General features: G+C 38.6%; 1 protein-coding gene across 1 annotated transcript; it reads right to left on the reverse strand.

Moving 5' to 3' along the window:
• Positions 1-15,650, reverse strand: cfbl (complement factor b, like). The gene is made up of 18 exons (XM_036587941.1): positions 15,460-15,650; positions 12,733-12,933; positions 12,446-12,631; positions 10,357-10,530; positions 10,134-10,220; positions 9,709-9,842; positions 9,323-9,470; positions 8,920-9,051; positions 8,731-8,826; positions 7,017-7,154; positions 6,790-6,905; positions 6,177-6,306; positions 5,895-6,042; positions 5,493-5,572; positions 5,267-5,373; positions 1,908-2,040; positions 1,161-1,210; positions 1-677 (listed from the first exon to the last, which is right to left on the reverse strand). The coding sequence occupies exons 1-18, from the start codon at positions 15,521-15,523 to the stop codon at positions 501-503; spliced, it is 2,301 nt and encodes a 766-aa protein (XP_036443834.1). The 5' UTR covers positions 15,524-15,650; the 3' UTR covers positions 1-500.
• Between the last annotated feature and the right edge of the window lie 8,845 nt (positions 15,651-24,495).

Raw genomic sequence — 24,495 nt, forward strand, 5'->3', positions numbered from 1 at the left:
TAATCAACATTCAGAATGCTTTATTTTGTCACAGTGTCCAAAAAATGTTCAAAAGTTGATTTGTTAACAAATCTGTATCAGATTTGATAAGGGTAGAAAATGTTCCCAATCCATGCCTGTGCCAACAAAATGATAATTCTACTTTTACACTTAATCCACATAAACTACTACTTTCTGGTTTTACAGCTCCTAAATAAACAATCTAAACAATCCTGCAGCTGTGGTACACTCATAGCCTCTCCTAATATTCTTACAGGAAACCTGCTTTCTGTAAAATAGTAAATATAGAATGTCCAACTGACTAAATAAAGCATGTCCTAAAACAGTACAGGCTTTTTTTCTGTATCTGTTGTTTTAGACTGTAACTCCGTCCATTATTATGTGAAACAAATCAATATTTGATCACAGAAAATGTTCAAAAGTTACTGTGATAAATTTCTGGTGAAAAGGTATAAAGAAAATAGGTCAAATAGCATGTTCACAGGAGCAGAACTCAGCTTTTATCTTTTCAAAAATGTCAGAGGAGTCCCTCTTTGTTCATCACCCAGGTACATTTGAAGAAAATTCTGCACCTCTGGATTGAAGAGGTCTATGTGGAAGTCTCTGGCTGTTGAAAGTTCATCGTATTTCACTTCACCTGTGCACAGATCTTTCAGACCCCAGCTGACAACTCCAACCTGTTAAAGGTAAATCAACACATGATCAAACTTCTCACCCTTTGGAGCATGACTTTGCTGCAGTTTTCAGATTAAACCTGAAGAATGTTAAAGTGCAAACTGTTATCTGATTCTTTTAAGGCATTTTACACAAATCTAGAGATGTCATGATCAATCGGTTAAACTTCTACAGTAAGAAACAAAGCCTGATAGACTCTGATAGAGCCATTTATATACATTTTATGCACTTCAAGTGCTTAATTATATTTTTTCCATTTTTTTTTTACAAAGGCTTCCAAGAAATTAGCATTTTTGGAATCTTTGAAATTATTTGAATAGTTTGTTATTGTTTAAATAAGTCAGTTTTGTATTGTTTGGCCTCTTAAAAACATGAATTACTCAGTTAAAGATAAATCATTGATAGATAAGTCAACCGCTAATGATTTGACACAAAACTGAATGATCAAATCTAAATCAGAAGGGGAAGGGGACTTGAACTCTGACCTGGAATGCCCGAACCTTTTGCTGCACAAATGTAGCCCCACCAGAGTCACCTGAAAAATGCCGCAGACGTTCACATCTAAACTTGATCTGACACGGTTGACATGACATGCTTTTTATATAATATAGAACAGTAAAGACAGTTTACAATGTAATTACAAACAAGGGCCTTGTTGTTGCCCTCAGATTAACCATGTAACGTAACATACCAGGAATCTAATGTAAAGATTCAGATTTAAAATCCAACACACTCAAAGAGCAATTCCACCAATTTTACAAAAATGTGTGCATAACTAAATTGCCGACGTGTAAACTACTGTGACTGAAATTGACCCCTATTCCCTCGTTAAATAAATAAATTAATTCAGACACTTCCTCATTATCAGCCTGCGTCAGTACTTACCAGTTTTTACGCTTTTTTGTTATTTTATTTACAACTATTTTGTGACTATCAACATAACATATAAAAATCCAGAAGATATGTATATGTTTACTGGTTGTTTTGGATAGTAAAATCTATATGGCTATATGAATCGTTGTATTTGTGTTGTAGACATTACAACCCCAGGTTCCTATCACATAAAACCATAGTGAATGATTTTGTTTACTGAACTGGTTTTTAAATTACTCAGAAATTTTGAAAATTGGTCTGTTTCCCCTTTAATACATTCCAAGGCTACAGTGCACTTAATCTGTGTCCAGGACACTGTTCCTGAATTGTGTATGATCAATTGGTTAATAGTAAATTACCTTTGCAAGAAACTTCATCTACATGATTTTGTTCCTCTCCACCAGTGCACAAGAAATTGTCTGTAATAAGCAGCCTTGCTTTTTCATCTGAGATATTCAATGCCTTTTTGGCATCTTCAATACACGCATCTCTCTAAAGAAAAAGCAAAAACAGAGTACATAATCATTAGTGTGACAGTGATTAGTGATAGTGATTAGTGATATTTCTTTCTATGCCCTTATTTACAGCAGCTCATGCTGAAAGTAAGTTATGAGCATCTGTAAAAAGTAAAATGTTAAAACAGAATTATGTGGAACTGAACTGCATTCCCACCAGAAGTGAACTCTGGTGTTCACTAGAGTTCGCTAGAAGCGAAATGAGACTGGTGATTTTCGCATGACCGCAGTTCTGTGGTTGGTGGGGACCTGAATACAGGTACAGTGTTCACACGTCAGAACGGACTAAAGAAAAATTTAATTGCCCAGACCAAACAAGCGACACTGTACACTTAAATTAGTTGACATTACTTAAAAAATCATACAAACTTACAAAACATACAAACAGGTTTAAGCTAAAATAACTATATATGAGTTACAGTTACTTTCTAATTTTCAGTGATCCACACTTCTGCAGCAAGTAAGGTTAACTCATACAACTCAGTAATTACAAATGGTGTCCACTGAGCTGACAGTACTCTACTTTTTCAAGTTCTGCTTACGATTGATGTATCTAAATTAACTTGAAACCAATATTCTTCCTTATGTAATGTACTGGCCTCATTTACAAAAACCTCATTATATTAAAGGAACTGTTTTGTACAGTAACAAGTAAACAGCTTAGATAAGACAGCCATCTCTGGGGACTCTAATAGCTTAGTGAATATTTGCAATTTATTAAATTCCCATAGTGTTGTAACTGAACACGAACTCACAAAGTTTTTACTGTCTGGAAAATGAAATGGACATTTTCATTGGTTCTGCTAATGAGTTTTTTGTTTTTTTGTTTTTTTTTTTTAGTTTTATGTTTATATGTTAGCGCTCTATAACAGTAAGCATTCTGAATTCAATCAAAAACTGGTGAGTCGTTACACCAGTACTGTAAAAAAGTGGGGGGTCAAACGCTCGCTCGCCCCTGTGGTTCCGGCAGCCCTGGGCTTCAATGAGATTGTATGTATCTTACTGCAGTCTCATAGCTCATGTAAGTCTAAGTTGGGCAGTTAAAGTTTCATGGCTAAGATTTTATTGTTATTTTATTGTTACTTATGGTAAAAATGGGATTTTGTGACATCACAAAAGCAAAGAATTCAAAACATTGTTTTTGCAGTTGGACTGCAATGATTGGGGAGTGAATGGTAGGTTTTGAAAACATATTTTAAATTTGAACATTTTAAATTTGATGCCAGCAACTTGTTTCAAAAAAATTGTTGCATAACCTCTTCTTTTAACAACACTATGCATATAGGAACTGTGGAAATCAATTGCTGTAGTTTTGAAAGAGAAATGTTTTCTCATTCTTGCTTGATATATGATTTCAGCTGCTCAACAGTTCAGGGTCTTTGACAGGTCTGGACTGTGCCTGGACTCTGTTGCTACAGAGTCATGCTCTTTAATCCCAGAAGAATGTGGTTTGGCATGGTTTGGTTTCCTGAAAAAGACATCATCTGGATAGCAGTGTATGTTACTTCAAAACCTGTGTATATCATTCGGCATTAATGGTCCCTTCACAGATGTGCAACTCACCTGTGCCATGTGCCCATAATGCACCCCACACCATCACAGATGCTGGTGATGATGGTTCCTCTCCTCTTTAGCCCAGAGGACACAGCGGCCATGATTTCCAAAAAGAATTCCAAATTTTGATTTGTGAGACCACAGAAGACTTAGGCCCAATCCTATTTCACCCCTTGCCCCTACCACTTAGCCCTTAGCCCTCTGTTTTGCGCGTTGACGTCTAGGGTAAGGGTGTCCCAGTTTTTGTTGAGATAGAGGTGTAGGGCGAAGTGTTAGGGCTACATGGCCCTCCAAACAGAGGTTTTTCAGAGGCGCACTCCAAACAGAGTGTTATGAGAAAAAAAGAAAACCCAGCAAGATGGCTGCACGAGCAACCAAAGAAACCCACAAATATAAGTATTTTCTCTGTTAAAAAATGATGATAATCATTGTATTTTCTCAGTTTCAATGTATTATGGTCTTTTTCTTCTAATAGTATGCTAATGTCTCGGTAGCTAGCTAACTTTCCCGTTCCATCTTAAATAGTCCAGCAGTATTGATGCTTGTAGCACCAGAATGTAACTGCTGCACCATTTAAGGTGGAATGGGAAAAAAAAGAGGCTGGTGGTATCACCAAAGAATTAGCGGTGGGCGATAATAAATAATTGTCTTAAACCCCCTCTTTGAAAGCATATTATGCCCTAAATGTAACTAAAGTCCAGCAGCGAGGTTGCTGAACTTTATCCTTCTCTTATATCACTGAAGACGGGCCAGGTCACCTACAGAGCACCGCTACTAGGCTATTAATGAAGCAGTGTTTTTTTTTGTTTTTTTTTGTAAATTTGAGGGTTGTCCCATTTCGTAGGTCAAGATTTCAACCATTACCCCTTGTAACTCAGTTCCAAGGGGTTAGGGTGACACTCGAAAACAAGGGGTAGGGGTAAAAAGAAGAAATGGGATTGGGCCTTCGACTTGCACTTGCAGTCTTTCACAGAGTGGTGAACACTAAAAAACCCCGTCTTTACTTCTAAAAGCATCTCTGGAATGCTATTTTTATACCCATTCATTTTACTGACCTGTTGCCAGTTAACCTCATTAGTTGTGAGATGGTCCACCAGGTGTTTTTTTTTTAGCATTACACAATTTATACAGTCTTTTGTTGCCCCTGTCTCAACTTTTTTGAAACTCACTGCTGGCATCAAATTCAAAATGGGCATACATTTTTCAAAGAACAATGAAATTTCTATGTTTCAACATTTGATATGTTGTCTTTGTACAATTTTCAATTAAATACAAGGTTTAAATTATTTGCACATCATTGCATTCCTTTTTGCACAGCGTCCCAACCTTTTCAGAAAGTTTTTTTTTTATTACATAAGTGTTCATGTTATTTATTTATGTAAGTGTTCCATGTTATGTGTCCTTTAAATTTAATTAAAGCAGGACAACCAAAGGTTTTATTTGATTTGTTGCAGTCACATTTTTGCTGCTTTCTGTTGTGTAAAGGCTGAAAACCTGTTTTAGTAATGACAATAAGAGCTACTGTATGTTGGTGTGTCTCTCTAATGACTGCAATAGATTCTTCTTTAAGGACAAATACCTTTCCATTTTAAAAATGCATTGCAAATTAGGAGTTCTTCATAACCAAAAGCAGTAAAATTTAACTTTACCTTATGCCCCAGTTTGATCTGCACATCGTTCTTTGGAAGCATGCCTTGTTTTTGTTTAGCTGACATAAAGAAAGCATTAACAAGGTCACCTGTCAGAAGCTCTTCCTCTGTAAGGGAACAAATGCAAATGTAACAACATTTCATGTCTAATGTGATTTTGTTGTTATATTTGTTGGTAAGCTTATATATTCATACATATTTATACATGCTGTATCTTTTTACTCACTGTGTTTTGCGCATGTCACATCACTGCCAGACAGTCTTAGAGCCCCACTCGTCTCCTTGGTGCAGGGAATGCAAATGGGTCTAGGATTGAGTTATGAGTGGAATTATTAAAATCATGTTAGCCCCCGTGATTCAGGCAAGAGTGTCCTTTAGACAAAGTGCTTTGAATAACTTTTTTGATCTCTTTTAGGCCAAAATAATGTCAAGGTTACATGTTAAGATTCTGTAGCTTTATTTTATAGTTTGGGGGGGCTTGTGCTTTGTATCATTTTTAACTTGTAAAGATGTAAATTGGAAGGCTGAGCCATTCTCTGTGCCTTTGCTGTCAAACGCTGCATGAATTTGGGTGCATCAAGTTTTTGTAATTTTGATTTGATTGGTAGTATTCATGTAGGCCACTCACCTGAGACTGGCATCAGCTTTTATCTCCTGTTCTAGTTCTATGAGAGCCACATCATGTTCATAATACTCTGAAATTCCTTCTGACACTTTACCTCTGGGTTTGTATTTTGGATGAAGCATGAAATCCTTTGCCTTTAGTGGCTGCAAAGCTAAAAAAGAGGGAGGGGATTATTAGTGCCACTAGTTATTACTAGTTAACTATGTTTTGTTATTTTTGTCTTGTTTTATTTTATTCACTTTCAAATGAAAAAGAGTATAGCTTTGTTATAATTGCAAGCTGTACAATTGCTAGTAGGTGTCTCGAGTTTGATATTATCAGGAAGATCTTCGAACTTGAAGCAGTGGGCCGCAGTTAGAATGAATGAAGGAGTGACCAGCGATCCTAAGCAGTTTGATGATGTGCCATCTTCACGCTGTGAAGAGCAAGAAAAAAGTGTGCTATACATATTTAGCTTGTTAATGTTTACTAGTCTAATTCCTAACAGTTCAAAAAACAAAAGAGTTTCTAAATCAGGGGTGCAGCACTTTGGTGTTGGAGGGCCAGTGTTCAGCACCATTTTGAGGTTCATCTACTCAAACACATCCAGTAAACTTGACAATTACTAGATGAGTTGCATCAGGTGTATTTGAGCAGGTAAACCACCAAACTGTTCTGGACACCAGCTGTCCAGGACCAGAGTTGTGCACCCCCGTTCTAAATGATCTTGCTCACAAAAATGGCCTTAACTCAACAACTTCAAGGCATTTGTGTTATGAAAGAACATCTTTTTCTGCTGCCTTTCAGAAGGAAACTGATCTCAATACTGTGTGGTCTGTTAAGGCAGAATATCTATGAATATATGAGCTTAAATCCAGATACAAAATAGAATAAATCAAATAATCAAGACGATGCTCACAGTCACAAAAAACTGGATCAGCCAGGGGTAACTTTGGCGCTTGGCTTCATGGCTTTGTTCATCATAGTTTCTGTAGCTTCTGTAGAGTCCACACAGACCCACACTAGTGCTTTCATCTATGTGTAGAGAAAACACATACAGTGAAAGTAGCAGATGCAGTAGTAGACAAAGTAAAACACAGCTAAAATATACATAGTACAAACACAGAGAAGGAAGTATGTAAGTACCAATCATCTCATCAAAGGTTTGTTGCACGTCTTCCATGTTTGGGAGTAAGAAGAAATGCTTTTCATTTGGTCTGTTTGTCACCCAGAAATCGATATCCTCCTTCTGTACATCTTCGCCCACTCCAAACGCGTATATATCTGTAAAACAACCATATCTGTATCAGTATATACATATTGTTTATTATTTACTAGGACATGTGCATCCATAGCACCCAGCATGTTCAGCTAATCAGCATTTTAAATTGCAATTACTCATATATTCCAGTAGTTAAGTTTGAGTATTAAACACTATAACAGGGAAAATATGCATGGATAAGAAGGCATGGAGTCACCTGCTAGCAGACTAAAACGTTCAGTTGAACAAAGGAAAATTTTGAAGTATTCACAAATAAACTGGATTTATACACTTTCCACTGTAGACATGCATTTCTGAGAATTAAGAAAAATAATGCAGGCCACTAAACGAAGATTAAAAGATTGTGAACACCACAACAAAAAAATCTCCAAGAGTTCTCCATAATTAAATGGTTAAGATGTAAAGTCATTCAGAGTAGTTTGATGTGAAATGCTGACACCCCAGTGCTCCCACTACAATCCTCCCTCCTTTAAAACAGTTTGCTCCATCTGGCAGTCCAAGAAAAAGTAAACTTAAATAAAATATTCATTGAATAGAATATTTTCTGTAGAATCTTGAAGAAAAGTGAATATTAACATGAACATAAATACTGACACTTAGCATAGCACCTGAGAAATTATAGATAATACTATTATTAATTTTATCAGCAGCAACAGGCCCATTCAAACGGGCTCCCTCAGATTTCCTTCTATACATTTTCAAATATAAAATGTTATTTGTACTATGGTTTGGCTAAATACTTGATGGTTATTATTTACTGAGACATGAGCATCCATAGCACCCAGTATGCTCAGCTAATCAACATTTTAAACTCAATATTTAATCAAAAGTCAGTTTCAATCCATTGCTTTCCATTTTGCATTAGTCCAGAGTTGTAACTAAACCTTGGCTGAGAGACGTGATAATCATTGTCTTGTTTTAAAAGAATGTGCGCCAATGTTTGCCGTCATGTACGTATATTGTCTGGACTGGACTCCACAGAGGTTGCTGCGGCAAAGCACAAGTTTTATTTTGTGCACTGCGGTTATCTTTCCTGAGCTGCCATTCGTATACCCCTGCCCATTGGTTTTCGTCAAACGAAACAAATAGTTGTATTTCATTCTCAAAGACTAGAGAGATGCACTGACCAGCTAGTACATCAATTTTTGTTTGTTAAACCTTACTGTTATTTGCTGACATCAAACTGATACCTGATTGCTATTTGTTTTTTTTTTCATAACCAGATGGATAGGTCTGCTTCATCCCCTCATCGAAATTGTGTATGGCAGGATATTTTTGGTTGGTGGACTATTCTCAGTCCAGCAGTGACACTGAAGTGTTTAAAAACTCCAGCAGCACTGCTGTGTCTGATCCACTCATACCAGCACAACACACACCAACACACCACCACATCAGTGTCACTGCAGTGCTAAGAATGATCCACCACCCAAATAATATCTGCTCAGTGGGGCTTTTGCCCATTGAAGAATAATGTGAAAAAGGGCTTACAAAGTAGGCAGAGAAACAGATGGACTACGGGCTGTAATTGTAGAAATATAAAGTGCACCTATATGGCTATATAACTACATATATTCTTACCAAGATATTCATCCCGTTTCATATCATCTCCATGGTACACAAGTTGCTTGATTTCATTAACATGGTGTATGGGGTTTCCTCCCATATTGTATATACCTGCAGACACAGTGAAAGAGGAGCGACTGAAATTAATCATTTACTTTGTGCTTTCATGCTAAAAAATACTTTGTACAAAGACAAGATCAATACCATCAGTGAACATGATGATGACATGACGGGTTTCAATGAAGGCTGTTATATTGCTGGTCTTCTCAAAACTCATGCTGTCCAAAATAGTTTTGTAGGCTTTGGCAATATTCGTTCCTGATTTCTGTCCTTTATCTGCCAATTACAAAACATCATATAAAAAGGAGATGGTACACAGTTTTCATAATACTGTGTAAAGGGATTAAAAACTGTCATGTCACTGCCACTAATACTCTGAATAAAAAGATCCTTGCATATAATAAATAATACATTTTTATTGGCTGGTGTAATGCTCATACATGGACTGTGTTTACATGAACTGGAATTGGAAACATTTAGTTCACTTTAACTGAGATTAAGTGCAATTTTTTCTCAAACAGGTGTAAAAACAAGATCAAAAGCTCACCGTCATATTTATAATCCTTCAGCGTGTTGATAATTTTATACAATTTTCTTTCATCTTCCCTTTTGTAATCTGCAATGCTAACTATTCTTGTTGCTTCTGTGGCAAAAATGATAATCTCATAATTTGGAGAGACCTCATAGTAGCTGATCTGTTGGTAAACAGAATAAAGTCAGTCAGTCAGGACTACATTCAAAGTAAATCACATAGAATATATCTGTGAAACTGATGCAGAAATATAGTGTGTATTTTGTTTGTATTTTGAGATAAGGGTGTGAACATTCCAAACCAGGCTGCATCTTCAAAATGGAGAAACTCGAACAGTGAGGCTTTAAACATTAAACTGCATTTTTTGAAAACCACCTAGTCCAACTTTTATTCTGACATACCTTATCTATGAGCTTTATAATGATCTCCTTTGCTCGTTCAAATTCCTCTTCCTCTATGCTGTCAGATGCATCCAGAGCAATGTAGATGTTGAGCTTTCCTTTCTGGTCCAGTATGATTTTCTTCCCTTGTTGACCTGATGTGTGGTGTTGTGTATGCATTAATGAGGTTAGAAATATAAATAGTTAATGTAATGAATGTCAATAAAGGCTTCCAACAAGTCAGTTATTAAATTCATTGTAGAGTAGTGGCATCAAAATGGAGGTATTCATGTATTTATAAGCAACTTTATTTTATTGAAAACAGTAATTCTGAATTGTGATTCCAGACTTTTGAATGTTATTGTATTACAAGTGAAGAAAACACCTGTCTTTATTCCTTTAACAACTACTATTTTGAAAATGTATGTTGTGAGTTCCTGCTCTACCGTTTTCCTCGTGTGTGGTCAGAGTAGTCTTTAAAGTGCTGCCAAAAGCCTCCGCTACTTCTGCTGGGGTGTCGTATGTGTAATCAGCTACAATGAGAAAACATGAACACATCAGAAACCCAGTATCAATAAAACCACTCATAACCCTTTACTGTTTGTAGGCTGTAGAATATTATGTTGGACTGCTCTTTGTTTCCTGTGGCAGGCTGCCATGAGAACTCACCATAGCACTCTGGCTCTCGTCCTGACCACTGGCCACCATCCTGACACACACGCACTTTGGAGCCCAGCAGTTTCAGCTTATTATCACAGCGGTAGGTCACTTTGTCATCAATATTGAAAATGTGCCCTGTTCTGCTGGCACCAGGGGGCGTACCAGGATCAGGGCAGTGATCAGCTGTGGGTTGGAGACGTTTCATCATTAAACATAGATGGGCGTACGTTTGAGGTTTGTGCAATAAGCGTTCATGCAGACAGTATTAAGGCTACAGACTATTAAAGGGGATATCATGGAGAACTGAATTTTCCTCACTTTTCTGAAATAAAAGCTTTTGATGTGTGTAAACACTCTTAAAATATCCAAACAAACCAATCAACAAACCAACCAGTCCATACAGTCCGTATATGGAAACTAAGCTGCAAATACAGACCATTTTGAATATATTGTTTTTGTGACGTTGTAAACTTTACATTTATTCGCTTATTCAGTCTAAAGCAGTTTAGCCCCGCTCATTCACACTGAACTTTAAGCAGTGTTTCTTTTTGAATGGTGCATAGTACAGAGAGTATATTGTGCCATAAATACCTTTCCCTTAGCATAGTGTACCTAGGGCAGTCGAAGCCTGCGGTACCGCAATGATGCGACGCAAGCAGTTTTCTTCTCAGCTGTGGTAATTTAACACAACAAAGCAATTTAAGCTCTGGTCAGTAAGGGATGTAGTGAAACTCCAAATGATTTGGTCTTTTATAATGATTTTACCAATCCCAGTCCTGGCTACGCCACACTATACACAATTTTGTGCTTTGTCTCATCTAATTCAGCCTAATTCAGCTATTTTATTTCTGCAAAATAAAAAATATATGCCTGTAATTTTATTTATTTAATAGAATCATCATGTTTGTTGTATTTAAGCTATATAAAGTATTACAGTAATACTCTACTTTCATTATTAAGTTTTGTTTATAAACAAAAAGATTAAATTCTTAAAACTCCCAAACAATCAGGATTTTTTTCTCTGTGGTGATGAGGTAGATACAGCCAAGCGAGCTCTCATAGGTTAAGACTTCAGGAGCTAAACTGAAAGTCCAATGTGTGAAAATAACCTCTAACATCATAATCAGGAACTGATGGTGGAATCAATGAATCTTGAATGCTTTGATTTACATGAGTAGGACTAATTTTATCAGAAAAAAAAGTCACTCTAGGTGTTCTGGAAGTCCTAGATATGTCACTGAATGTGAGTATGAGTGGTAGAAATGAATAGTGCACTTGCTGCTGAATGAGAGCTCTTTACAGATTTTTCTGGACGTAAAAAACTGCTACAAGGTAAAATATTTGTTAATATGTCTGTTACACTCTTCAGATGTCTGCATTTAATCTAAAACATCCAAAAATGTTTCCTATTAGCTTAGTTAGTTGTCCACAACATGTGGATTAGGACATGTAATCTCTGGACAAATGGGAGATAAAATGGTGAAAAGTTGCTGAATGAAAATGACATAGTGCTATGCTTTTAAAGTGATTCATTCACACTATGGAAGCATATCAAAAATGTAATATGGAAAACAGCAACGTATATGTATGTTTGCATATAAATTTCCCACTCATATACACAATGTTGAGCTCAAAAGGAAAATTCAAATTCAACTGCGATTTTAATTTGCCATTTGGTGCACTAGTGCTCAAAGATGTAAATGCTTTATGAAGAGCTTTGTTTAAATAAAGATTCATTTCCAGAACTGCATGTAATTATGCAATAATTGTGTCAAAATGATCATTAAAAGGTCATTTATTTTATATGCATTTTCACTCTCTAATAATGCATTTGAAATTGAAAAGAGAACACCAAGTTAGAAAGATGTCAAAATTTAAATGTATCAAGGGGAACAGCTCCTCTCCTGTTTTCCACATTCTGTGGAAAGATGCCTTTGAAAATGTATTTGACCAGAATGCTACAAAATTAGCATTTTATAAGAAGTTTTTGATAACTGAAGGCCTTACTGTAATAATCATACACATGACAAAGTGATAGTAGCGAAAAAGAAAAACATAAATAATCAGGCTAAGACCACCACACAGGCTCTATACTTACAGTCACGGCTACAAATTGGTGTGCTGCCACTCCACTTGCCGTTGAGCTGGCACACACGTGTGGAGGACCCCCGGAATGTGTAATCAGAATGACACCTGTAGGTGGTCGTGTCATTCACATAGTACAGCGGCTTATAGGGCTCCACGACTCCATTGTCCAGACCATGTGGATTAGGACATGTAATCTCTGGACAAATGGAAGATAAAATGGTGAAAAGTTGCTGTATGAAAATGACATAGTGCTGTGCTTTTAAAGTGATTTATTCAGGATAGTTTGTTGAGACTTACTCCTGCAGTCTGCTCGTCTTTTGGTGGGCGCTGGATCCCACTTGCCTCTGGAACACTGCCGCTTTTTTACAGGATATGGATAATAACCCTGTGGGCAGTGGAACTTCAGGGTGCTACCTTCATCATAATTCTTGGAGAGAGTGAAGGTGCCTCCTGTGATGTTTAGGTTGCTATCTGGGCACTTAAGCTCAGATGGAGCACCTACACAGAGACCAATAGGATCAAATATGTAGTGAAAGAACAAAAAGTACAGTACAAGAGCAAAGAAAGTATGGAAGCATATCAAAAATGTAATATGTAAAACAGCAACGTATATGTATGTTTGCATTGAAATTTCCCACTCATATACGCCACGTTGAGCTCAAAAGGAAAATTCAAATTCAACTGCGATTTTAATTTGCCATTTGGTGCACTAGTACTGACATTTCATTTACAGAAAGATGTAAGTGCTTTATGAAGAGCTTTGTTTAAATAAAGATGCATTCCCAGAACTGCATGTAATTATGCAATAATTGTGTCAAAATGATAATTAAAAGGTCATTTATTTTATATGCATTTTCACTCTCTAATGCATTTGAAATTGAAAAGAGAACACCAAGTTAGAAAGATGTCAAAATTTAAATGTAACAAGGGGAACAGCTCCTCACTTGTTTTCCACATTCCTTGGAAAGATACCTTTGAAAATGTATTTGACCAGATTGCATTTTCATTTTCACAGACTTCCCAGCCTGTCAATCATCTCATCAGGGCGGGGCCAACAGCACACTCAGCGGAAAAGGCTTTATCTGAAAACATGGTGGCTGATCTTTCGTTGGTTGAAGTGTTTGTGACTGTTAGCTGACAGATGCGGCAGATACAGATTAATCCAGCAGCGAGGGCTGTTTTCCAACTGATAAAGATGTGAATATATTGCTGTGTTCCACTTAATCTGTTACCAAAAATGTACTCATAAAACGATTTAGTTGTAACTGCACTGGTACACATAGACATGTATAAATCACACAACCACTATGCCGTAGTAGCTGAGTTAGCAGAAGCCACTGAATTGTGTCGGTACCGTGTCATATTTCAACCGAATTCATCTATGAGGTCTGCTCTTTTACAGTTATTTACAAGAGGGAATTAAAAGAAAGAAGAGCTTCTATAAGCGGCAGTAAAATAAATGTAAACACATAAGCAGGGCTTATACCATAAGTGCTCTACTACTATATTTAAGGACCTTTAAGTATTTGGATTTTACAGGATAATTTGAACCTTTGAAATTTTACTCCACTTAAATTAATTAGCATGTATTCTGCCTCTGGTGTTACAATATTGTCTAAAACCAGTTACTGTGCTGATTATTTCAAACTGATGTGAACTGGGAAAGACGGCACCTATAATTTTGATAAAGCTACATATCACTTTATTTGTTTGGGGATTTAGGATCTATATACTCTAAAATATATTTTTAGGTGTTTTATTCAATATTTAAAGAATTCAAAAAATGATCAAATGATGAATCATACACTGTAATAAATTTGAGATCTACATGTTTGAAATATGATGAATTTTGGATGTTAATTTTATGTTAAATTACTCCTTGTTGCTATACAGCTTTTTCTGTGATTTTAAATGAATCTACAGCTTCAATAATCATTCTTGACACTTTTCTGGAAATCCTGGGCATTTCTTCTTTTTTGTACAACTTCATAGCTTCATACTAATTATGTGAAACTTGTGATGTTGAACAAGTCTAGCAGATTAGAATCATTTGCACAAACATGTCTGCTGATTCCACTGATTCCAAACTTTTGAACACTAATACGTATATATACATATACTGACATATATTTATACTAACTGTTTTAACTTTTAACTTTTAGCATAGTTTGGCAAAAAAAAAAAATCAATTGTACATAATTTTTCACTTACGCAATACGTAGTTCATCAGCCACAACATGGTGTTTGAAGTTTACTTGGCCAAAGTTCACCTTTCAAGGGGACTGATGCTGCTGTTTTTAACTATTTAGTGTCAGTTTTATATCTAATGGTATATAACCACTATATCAAGTCTGTTTGCGATTACTTAACAACACAGTTTGAGGCACTATGATGATTTAAGCATGAGTTTACGCAAAGCTAATTGGTGTTGTATAAACTTCAACATTAGCCTCGCAGATCCAGTGCAAAAACAAAAAATGCAAATCTTGTTTTTGCATTTTTTGTGAACTTGTTTCGGCTGGGCAAATACATTTAGTGTGAAAGAGAAAACTGTGAACAATTCATAAGGAACAGCTCATACATGCCCTGTTAAACTTTTTGAAGTAAAAAGTCGATGTGGATGCTGAACTTTTCAGCACAGCAATATCACATTGTGTTACAACTTTAGTGTTCTGGGGTTTTGTGCACTTTGTCTATCAATGCAAGTACTTTACTTATCAAAGCATAAGAGTCATATTAAATATTAGCAATCATTTCTTTCCCAGGCGAAAAACATCACATACTATGTGACATTGCCATGTTCAAGAAGTTCTTAGTAAGTGTTATAAAAAAAGAAAAATAATGAAAAATGTAAGGATACAACTTACAAAGATACAATCAATGATGTCAAGCTATCAAATACACATCAACTAAAGAACGCTTGAAGAACCCCCTTTTTTAAGTGTGTAGCTTAAGCATTGTTTTTAGGAATGATGAGTACAAAGATGAGTATCTGATCCCAAAGACAAAGCAAACATAACTTACCAGTCACAAGAGGACAAATGCCAGTCATCACAAAAAAGAGTAAATAGCAAAGCACAGACTCCATGTTGTCTTCTGAAGCTTTCTGTAAATGAGACGTGAAATAAAGAACTGCAAGAGTGGCACCACATTTATACAGGAGGGGCAGGTCTGTTCAAGCAGAGGACATGACTAAGACCTTATGGTCACTGTGTAACAGCATATCAAACAAAGAGGATCAATGACCAACAATCCAGTGACTTGCTTAACAGACTGATTATTACCACTGTTTTCTCTCAGTCTTAGCAAAGAGTGAAATTTCAGATTTAGGCCTATAAATAATGAGCAACTATGAAGGTACTGTAAATAAGAGCTACTTAATTTTCTCTTAATCTTCCCATTTACTCTTTAATGTGTAAAAGAGAATTGATTTTGATATCACTACTGGTATTTTATAAAAAAAGACAATGCTCTATTAGATAAATAAGATAAAAACCAATCTAGCACAGTTCCTGATATGCAAACCCATTCAATTAGCCTGTTTTTCAAGATATCATGATCCACTGCATCAAAGGCTGGGTGAAGATCAAGCAGTAGTAAGAAGTAAACTTGTCTGGAGTCAGGGTGCATTAAAATATAATTCAAAATCCTCACATGAGCTGTCTCTGTGCTGCGCTTTTGGTGAAATACACATTAAAACTTTTCAAAAATGCTGTTTGCCTCCAATGCATGCAAGAGTTGATTTGAAACCACTGTCCAAAATTTGTGATAAAGGGAGGTTTAGAGATGGGTCTAAAGATTGAACAACATTAGGGTTAAGACCTGGTTTCTTAAGAAGAGGCTGCACACTGGCCACTTTAAAACAATCTGGAACACACCCTGAGTAATCTGGTCCATAAAAAACTTTAAAAACTGTTCACAACCAATGTAAGAAACATGAGTGTTCAGTTTAACACCATTCATGAGAGAATCAATAGTAGAAAATAACAACCTTTGGTTATGCTTATTAGCTGTAATTAAATCATTAAAATATTGAATCCCTAATTTTAGTGTTGTACAAAACTAACAAATCTTTCATATACATGTAATGAACCTGAACCTGGGACTGGTTCCATTTATGCTCTTCCTGTCTGCACTCTTTTCAAATGCACATCAGCATTTAGCCAAGGAGAGGGATTAGTTGATAGTTTTGATCTAATCTTAAACAGAGCCTAAATCTAGAATAGCCGAGCATTAACTGTTAAAACAGCCAGCCAAATCAGTAACATCTGCAAGTTGCAAAAACTGTGGAGCCGAACCTTTAAAAATAGTTGCAAATTTAGCAGCTGATTCTTCCTTAAAAAATGAGACCATGCAATGTTTTTAGGGTTCACAGCTTATGATCAGAAACACACATCTTCCAAACTGAGTTAATTAAGGCTAAGCCCCAGAGTAAAGAGCAAATGCAAAGTGTGCCCGCTATTATGAGTTGGGCCAGACACATGTTGCACAAAATTAAAAGATTCAACAATGTTTAAAAAGGTCAGTAGATAATAGAACAAAGCACTGGTTTATCACTTAGAACTTTGAAGGCCAGTAGCTCAAAACATGCAAAAGCACCCAGAGACACAGTGGAACAATTAAAACTGTTTTTAAAAACAGCAGCAAAGCCAACGCCTTGCCCATTTAATCTTGGACAGTTAAAATGTCCAACAGGCACAATTCAGAGAGTTGACAGCTTTCTCCTGGCTTAAGCAAGGTTTCGATTATAAACATAAATCCAGACCATTTGAGGAAATAAAGTCATTCAGCATAAATGTCTTATTCGAAAGCCATCGAGCACTAACAGTGCTAGTTTCACAGTAATGCAATAGCTCCAATGGAGATCCACAGGATATTTTCTGCAGATTATTGCAGTTGATAATTCCAGATCTGAAGAAGGGTTTCACTGGAGAAATACAGGGAAGTAGTTCAAACATATTCCTAATCATAAGTAATGGCCATAGTGACACAAACAATAAAAACATTGACGCAACAGGTAGAAGGGCACCTGAGTCTTTGCCACACACCGGTGCCATCTTGCCCTGATCTTGCTTTAAATTCAAACACTGCCATGCTGATAAACCAACTGATGGCTAGAGGCAATAACAGATAACCACGGTTACTAAGCAGCAAAGGGAAGGCTGAGAAAATACGTTGGAACTTAGTGAAAAGTGAAATTATTTGATTGGCTGTGATACAATGACAAAGAAAACAAATCCAATTTCATTATCTTAAAAAAGGCAGCTTAATAAATATTCTGTCCCCATATGGCTGGGTGGGTCTGGGATCAATTTTGGGAGAACCAGGCCCACCCAGGCCCACCCAGATTACATTTTCAAAAGAAAAAACATAATTAAATACAAAATATTTTACAGTACTGCGCTGTATATTATCAGTAAAAAATAGTAAAATAACATCTGTATATTGTGACTTCAATCACCTGGACTATAACATTACTGTGATGCAGCTGTATTCTCCTCTAAACTTACAGTAATTAAAATACTGTAATCTCCTGTATTTTTACATAACAACTGTAAAAGTAATGCAACTCAGTAGCCAGTAATTTACTGTAAATTTATATATTAAAAAAATGACTTTTAATTATACCAGAATTTATTTTTAAAAACTTGTAAATAAAATAAAAGATAAACTAAAATAAAATAAAGAAAAATATCACTGAATATATGGATTTGCTATCTTTTGCAGTGTATATGTACAGAATAAGTCAAATAAGCATTTTTAAATGCAAATACACATTTTACAGACAGTTTAACTTATAATGTGCACAAAACACGATTATTTACTACTGTGTCAACATCACAGCAGTAAATAATCCTCCAATATTAAGCTTTAACAGTCTTTAAAACACCAAATCCTGAATCTTCAGAATAAAAACACTTATATCAGAATAAAAACACTTAATATTTACTCCTTTTTAACGCTCAGTTGCTATCATATTTCATAATACTGTGCGGTACAGCTGAATGTTAATGTCACAGTAATTTGCTGTGTTATTACAGAACACATGTCAAGATGGATTGATTTAACAATAATATTATGATTACGTTATTTTACTGTGAAGAAATAATGATAAATATTGTGAAATCCTGGCAATAATTAACAGTGTACTTTGTACTCCTTTTTCATTTAAACCTTCAAAGAACTCATTATAAATCTTCATTTGAGATTTTGAAATTATTTTTTTAACAATAGGTTCTGTCTAGTACTGAAAAAGGTTTCTTGTAATACATTTGGAACACATTTTACTGCTACATAGAACCATTTTTAAAATTGTGCTTTAAAAACCATATGTTTATGCATTTAAATGGTTCTTTGAATGTTAATGGTTCTGTATGAACCATTCTACAAAATGAGTTCAAACTGCTTTAAAAACTGTTTAAATCAACAAATATGCACACCTTAGATAATTACAATGATTATGTTGATGATCTATTTAAACACAAGACATTAGTTGAGATAATAATAAGCTAAATATATACAAAATCATCATTTATGCTGTATTTTCTCTTGGGAGGTGGCTCTTCTAAACCCTAACCCCTAAATTTCAACTTGTGAAAATGATACTTACATTTTTTTCAGTGTTGTTTCAAGAAGGTCTTTTTGTTTTCTTTTCTTAAAGTGGAGCTGAAAGATTTAGTGATCATGAGTTTCATTTTTAAATGAAGAAAATGCTGTCCCATATTTTCATGTCACTACCGAAACACAAAGAATTGTAGTCTATTGGCGGAGCCTTATTTTAGCCACAGTTCTGCGTTTTAGAGTAGGAAGTGAGGCTGTATCCCTGTGTCACATGGGGAGCAGTTAGATCATTGTTTTGAAGTAAATGTGTCCCAAAATCTGAAAGACTTTAAGAATTGTCACTACCGAAAAGGCATATTTTGTGCAATTCAGTTAACTTTGTCATGTTTTGGTGAAAATATTATGATTTTATGTGTGTACAGCTGTTCAAAGCTGTGTCCACTAGTCAGGTACTGGATAGCATTTTTGAGTTCTGCTCACCCTTCCTGGATCGGGCCTTGTCGTGGCGGAAGGGCTTGTGTGGTCTAGGGATCTTCAGAGCTAAGTCGTCGGGAGCAACATGCTCCTGGTAGGGTCTCCCAGGGCGAACAGGTCTGGAGTGAAGACCCAGACTAACTCGATCCAAAAACCTCCATGAAAAACGGACGCAAAACATCGTGTACCCTGCCCGGGAGAGGGTCACCGGGACCTACCCCTGGAGCCAGGCCTGGGGGTAGCGTCCCTCGGCGAGCGCCTGGTGGCCGGGCAGCCCACGTAACCCGGCCGGGCTCAGCCCGAAGAGGCAACGTGGGGGGACCATGTGGGCCCACCACCCGCAAGGTCCAGCATGGGGGAGTGGTGCAGTGCCGTACAGGCAGTGGGAGATTGCAGGGGGGCCCTTGGTGGCCTAGGCCCCTGCGGCAGAAACTGGCTCTTGGTACGTGGAACGTAACCTCACTGGGGGGGAAGGAGCCGGAGCTTGTGCGGGAGGTTGAGAGGTACCAACTAGATATAGTTGGGCTCACCTCCACCCACAGTATCGGCTCTGGAACCAAACTCCTGGATAGGGGTTGGTCCCTCTCCTACTCCGGGGTTGCACAAGGTGAGAGGCGCCGGGCGGGTGTGGGGATACTCACGAGTCCCCGGCTGGCGGCAGTACAGTTGGAGTTTGTCCCGGTGGACGAGAGGGTCGCCTCAATGCGTATTAAAATCGCAGAGAGGAAAACTCTGACTGTTGTGTGTGCTTATGCACCAAACAACAGGTCGGAGTATTCGGCCTTCTTGGAGCAAGTGGGCGGGGTTCTGGAAAGGGTCCCAACTACAGACTCCATAGTCTTACTGGGAGACTTCAATGCTCATGTTGGCAATGACTGGGAGACCTGGAGAGGCGTGATTGGGAAGAACGGCCTGCCCGATCTAAACCCGAATGGTGAATTGTTATTGGACTTCTGTGCCAGGCATGGATTGTCCATAACGAACACCAAGTTCGAACACAAGGATGTTCATAAGTGTACATGGTACCAGAGCTCCTTGGGTCAAAGGTCAATGATCGACTTTGTTGTCGTTTCATCTGACTTGGGACCATATGTTCTGGACACTCGGGTGAAGAGAGGTGCTGAGCTGTCAACTGATCACCATCTGGTGGTGAGTTGGATCAGATGGCAGGGAAGACTGAGGGTTAGACCCGGTAGGCCCAAGCGAATAGTGAGGGTGTGCTGGGAACGACTGTCGGAGGCCCCTGTTCGGAATGATTTTAACTCCCACCTCCGGGAGAGCTTTTCTCATGTCCCGGAGGAGGTAGGGGACATAGAGTCTGAATGGACCCTGTTCAAAACCTCCATTGTGGAAGCTGCCAGGCGCAGCTGTGGCCAAAAGCTTGTCGGTGCCTGTCATGGCGGTAACCCAAGAACCCCCTGGTGGACACCGGTGGTGAGGGAGGCCGTCAAGCTGAAGAAAGAGGCCTTTAGGGACTGGATGGCCCGAAGGACTCCCGATTCAGCAGATAGGTACCGACATGCAAAAAAGGTGGCAGCTGCAACTGTGGCAGAAGCAAAATCCAGGGCGTGGGAGGAGTTTGGTGAGGCCATGGAAAAAGACTTTCGGTCGGCCTCGAGGAGGTTCTGGACAACTGTCCGGCGACTCAGGAGTGGTCGGGGTGACTGCGCCCAGGCTGTATTCAGCAGGGGTGGAGAAACTCTGACTTCAAATGAGGATATTGTCGGTCGGTGGAAAGAGCACTTTGAGGAACTCCTTAATCCGGGTGACATGCCTCCCTCACGGGAGTCAGGGCCAGAGGCCTCTGGCTTGTCAAGCTCCATTTCCCTGGTGGAGGTCACTGAGGTAGTTGGCAAGCTCTTCAGTGGCAAGGCACCGGGGGTGGATGAGATTCGTCCGGAGATGCTTAAGGCTCTGGATATTGTGGGGCTGTCGTGGCTGACACGCCTCTGCAATAGTGCATGGACCTCGGGCACAGTACCCTTGGACTGGCAGACCGGGGTGGTGGTCCCTATTTTCAAGAAAGGGGACCGGAGGGTGTGTGCCAACTATCGGGGTATCACACTGCTCAGCCTCCCTGGGAAAGTCTATGCCAAGGTGCTGGAAAGGAGACTTCGGCCGATAGTTGAACCTCAGATTGAGGAGGAACAATGCGGATTCCGTCCCGGCCGTGGAACAATGGACCAGCTTTTCACCCTCTCACGGATTGTTGAGGGGGCATGGGAGTTTGCCAACCCAGTCTACATGTGTTTTGTGGATTTGGAGAAGGCTTACGATCGTGTTCCCCGAGATATCTTGTGGGAGGCCCTCCGGGAGTATGGGGTGCCGGGGTTACTACTCCGGGCCATTCAATCTCTGTACGCCCGGAGTGAGAGCTGTGTTCGTATACTCGGCATTAAGTCGGACTCTTTCAGTGTTAGCGTTGGACTCCGCCAGGGTTGTGCCCTGTCTCCACTCCTGTTTGTGATATTCATGGACAGGGTGTCAAGGCGTAGCCGGGGTCAGGAGGGCATTATGTGTGGAGGCCGGAGGGTGGCGTCTCTGCTATTTGCAGATGATGTTGTTCTTTTGGCTGGATCACATGGATGCCTCCAGCGCACACTGGAGCGGTTTGCAGCTGAGTGTGAAGCGGTTGGTATGCGGATCAGCACCTCCAAGTCTGAGTCCATGGTCTTAGCCCGGAAAAGGATGGTATGCCCACTCCAGGTAGAGGGAAAGGACCTGCCCCAGGTGGAGGAGTTTAAGTATCTCGGGGTCTTGTTCACGAGTGATGGGAAGAAGGATCGTGAGATCGACCGCAGGCTGGGACAAGCGGCAGCAGTAATGCGGTCGCTGTACCGGACTGTAGTGGTGAAGAGGGAGCTGAGCCGTAAGGCGAAGCTCTCTGTTTACCGATCGGTCTACATCCCGACCCTCACCTATGGTCATGAGCTGTGGGTAATGACCGAAAGAATGAGATCGCGAATACAAGCGGCAGAAATGAGCTTTCTTCGCAGGGTGGCGGGCTACACTCTATTTGATAGGGTGAGGAGCTCGGCCATCCGGGAGGAGCTCGGAGTAGAGCCGCTACTCCTCCGCATTGAGAGGAGCCAGCTGAGGTGGTTCGGGCATCTGATCCGGATGCCCCCGGGACGCCTCCCGGTGGGGGTGTACCAGGCACGGCCTACCGGAATAAGACCCCGGGGTCGTCCTAGGACCCGCTGGAGGGATTATATCTCCAAGTTGGCCTGGGAGCGGCTTGGGGTCCCCGGGAATGAGCTGGAGGAAGTTGCGGGGGACAGGGTCACCTGGGATTCTCTGCTCTCCCAACTGCTACCGCGACCCTATCTGGACTAAGCGGTTAACGATGATGATGATGATGATGATGAGTTCTGCTCAAAATTATCTAAACTGAAATGTTTGGTAAAGTTCAGCTAGGGTTATGATTGTTTTGGTAGTAATAAAATGGAATGTTCAATCATTTGTTTTAATAAAATAAACATAAATTAAAGAATCATTCATAGCAAAAATATTTTAGTCTAAAGTTCAAGTCAGTTAAGCCTCTTTGAACAATTTCAGTAGAATGATTAAAAAAAATCAAAAATCAAAAGTTATTAATTATTAACTTAAAATTATATAAAGCAATGACATAGATCAAATTAAAAGGATAACTACAAAAAAGAGGTACTGTTGTAATTAAACACTAAATTAAAAAGACACCTTTTCAAATGTCTCTTAAGAGTGTGCACTGAGCTCAACTGTCTAATAAAAAGTGGAATTGAGATCTACATAATAACCGAAAGAGGCCTCCTCACGTTTTCTCTGTTTTATAGAAGGTATTTCCAGAAGTATCAGTATCTGCAAATCTAAGATCACAAGTTGGAACATAAACAGACAGACAGGCTGTGAGGCTATTTAAAACTTTAAAAACTAGGAAAAGACTTTTTTTATCTGTTGTAAAAGTCGCAGGCACTAGTGCAAGGTCTTTCAAAACAGGGGTGATATGAGCTCTGTTTTTGTTTAAATTAAGATCTGTGGTGCTGCATGTTGCATGAGTTGTAGAGGAAGGGTTGTTTTCTTAGGAAGGAATGCATGGACATGTTTTTCTGCATTGTTGTGAGATAGAAAAGGCAGAATCTTAGCAATATTTCTGAAATGATATGCCAGGGCTTTCATATATCATATTTAACGTCCATGTTTTTTACTGCTTTTCACTGTAGAAATCACAAAGAATTCACAAAGAACATTTGTGTCCAAGTATATGTATGTAATTAATAGACAACATGAAATGTAAATACATGCATTTCTCATCGTTAGGCTTACTGAAAGCAGCAAAACGTGACACGTAAAGCGCTTGTGCATGTGAACAGAAACTGCAAAATAGCATCCTTTACGGTCACACAACTCCACGATCACAAAATTCGGTGTAACACTGGTACACACAGCAGAACAGCAGCAGCTTTGTGCCTGGACACGCAGCATAACAGCAGCTTGGTTATAAACATTCTATACTTATGGCCACTTTTTAAAGCCACCTAGACGATGTACATGCTTTGGCACTTTGCCCTGTAGCTGACCTTGTGCACTGCATATTCTTGTGTTTTCATTTGCTCTACACACCTTTTAGCTGAAGAAAGCAGAGACTATTAGCCAACGATATAGCTCAGGTGTGTAAGAGTAGGGAAAACCAAACTATGCAGAGCAGGAAAGGGAGCAGGGGGTATTTCACAAAGCAGGATTTCTCAGTTTAGCCAGATAACTTTTGGAGAAAAAATTGGAGAAGAGCTGAGGAACATTCTTATTGGACAGTACTGAACTTTGAGCTTATTTGGCTAAATGAGAAATCCTGTTTTGTGAAAACCCCCTATTCCAATATTTGTTTCAGTGAGACACTGTACAGTCTTTAAGAAGTTTAATGCTTGATGTTTTTCCAAAGTCCTCTACTTGTAAGATCAATACTGCTGCCATGGCAATGGTTAATTCAACAGTTTTGAGTGTACAAAATCATCAAAAACGTTCCCTTAACTTAAATTTGTTGAGCAATAT

The sequence above is a fragment of the Colossoma macropomum genome, unplaced genomic scaffold (assembly GCF_904425465.1).
Source record: "Colossoma macropomum unplaced genomic scaffold, Colossoma_macropomum, whole genome shotgun sequence".
Classification (NCBI taxonomy): Eukaryota; Metazoa; Chordata; class Actinopteri; order Characiformes; family Serrasalmidae; genus Colossoma; species Colossoma macropomum.

Excerpts from the sequence above, each read along its gene's own strand:
- cfbl (XM_036587941.1), bottom strand. The coding sequence starts at position 15,523 with ATGGAGTCTGTGCTTTGCTATTTACTCTTTTTTGTGATGACTGGCATT. Across the intron at positions 5,573-5,894 it reads AAAGCTGATGCCAGTCTCAG|ACCCATTTGCATTCCCTGCA; the intron begins GTGAGTGGCCTA and ends ACTCAATCCTAG. Across the intron at positions 678-1,160 it reads AAAAGGTTCGGGCATTCCAG|GTTGGAGTTGTCAGCTGGGG; the intron begins GTCAGAGTTCAA and ends TACCTTTAACAG.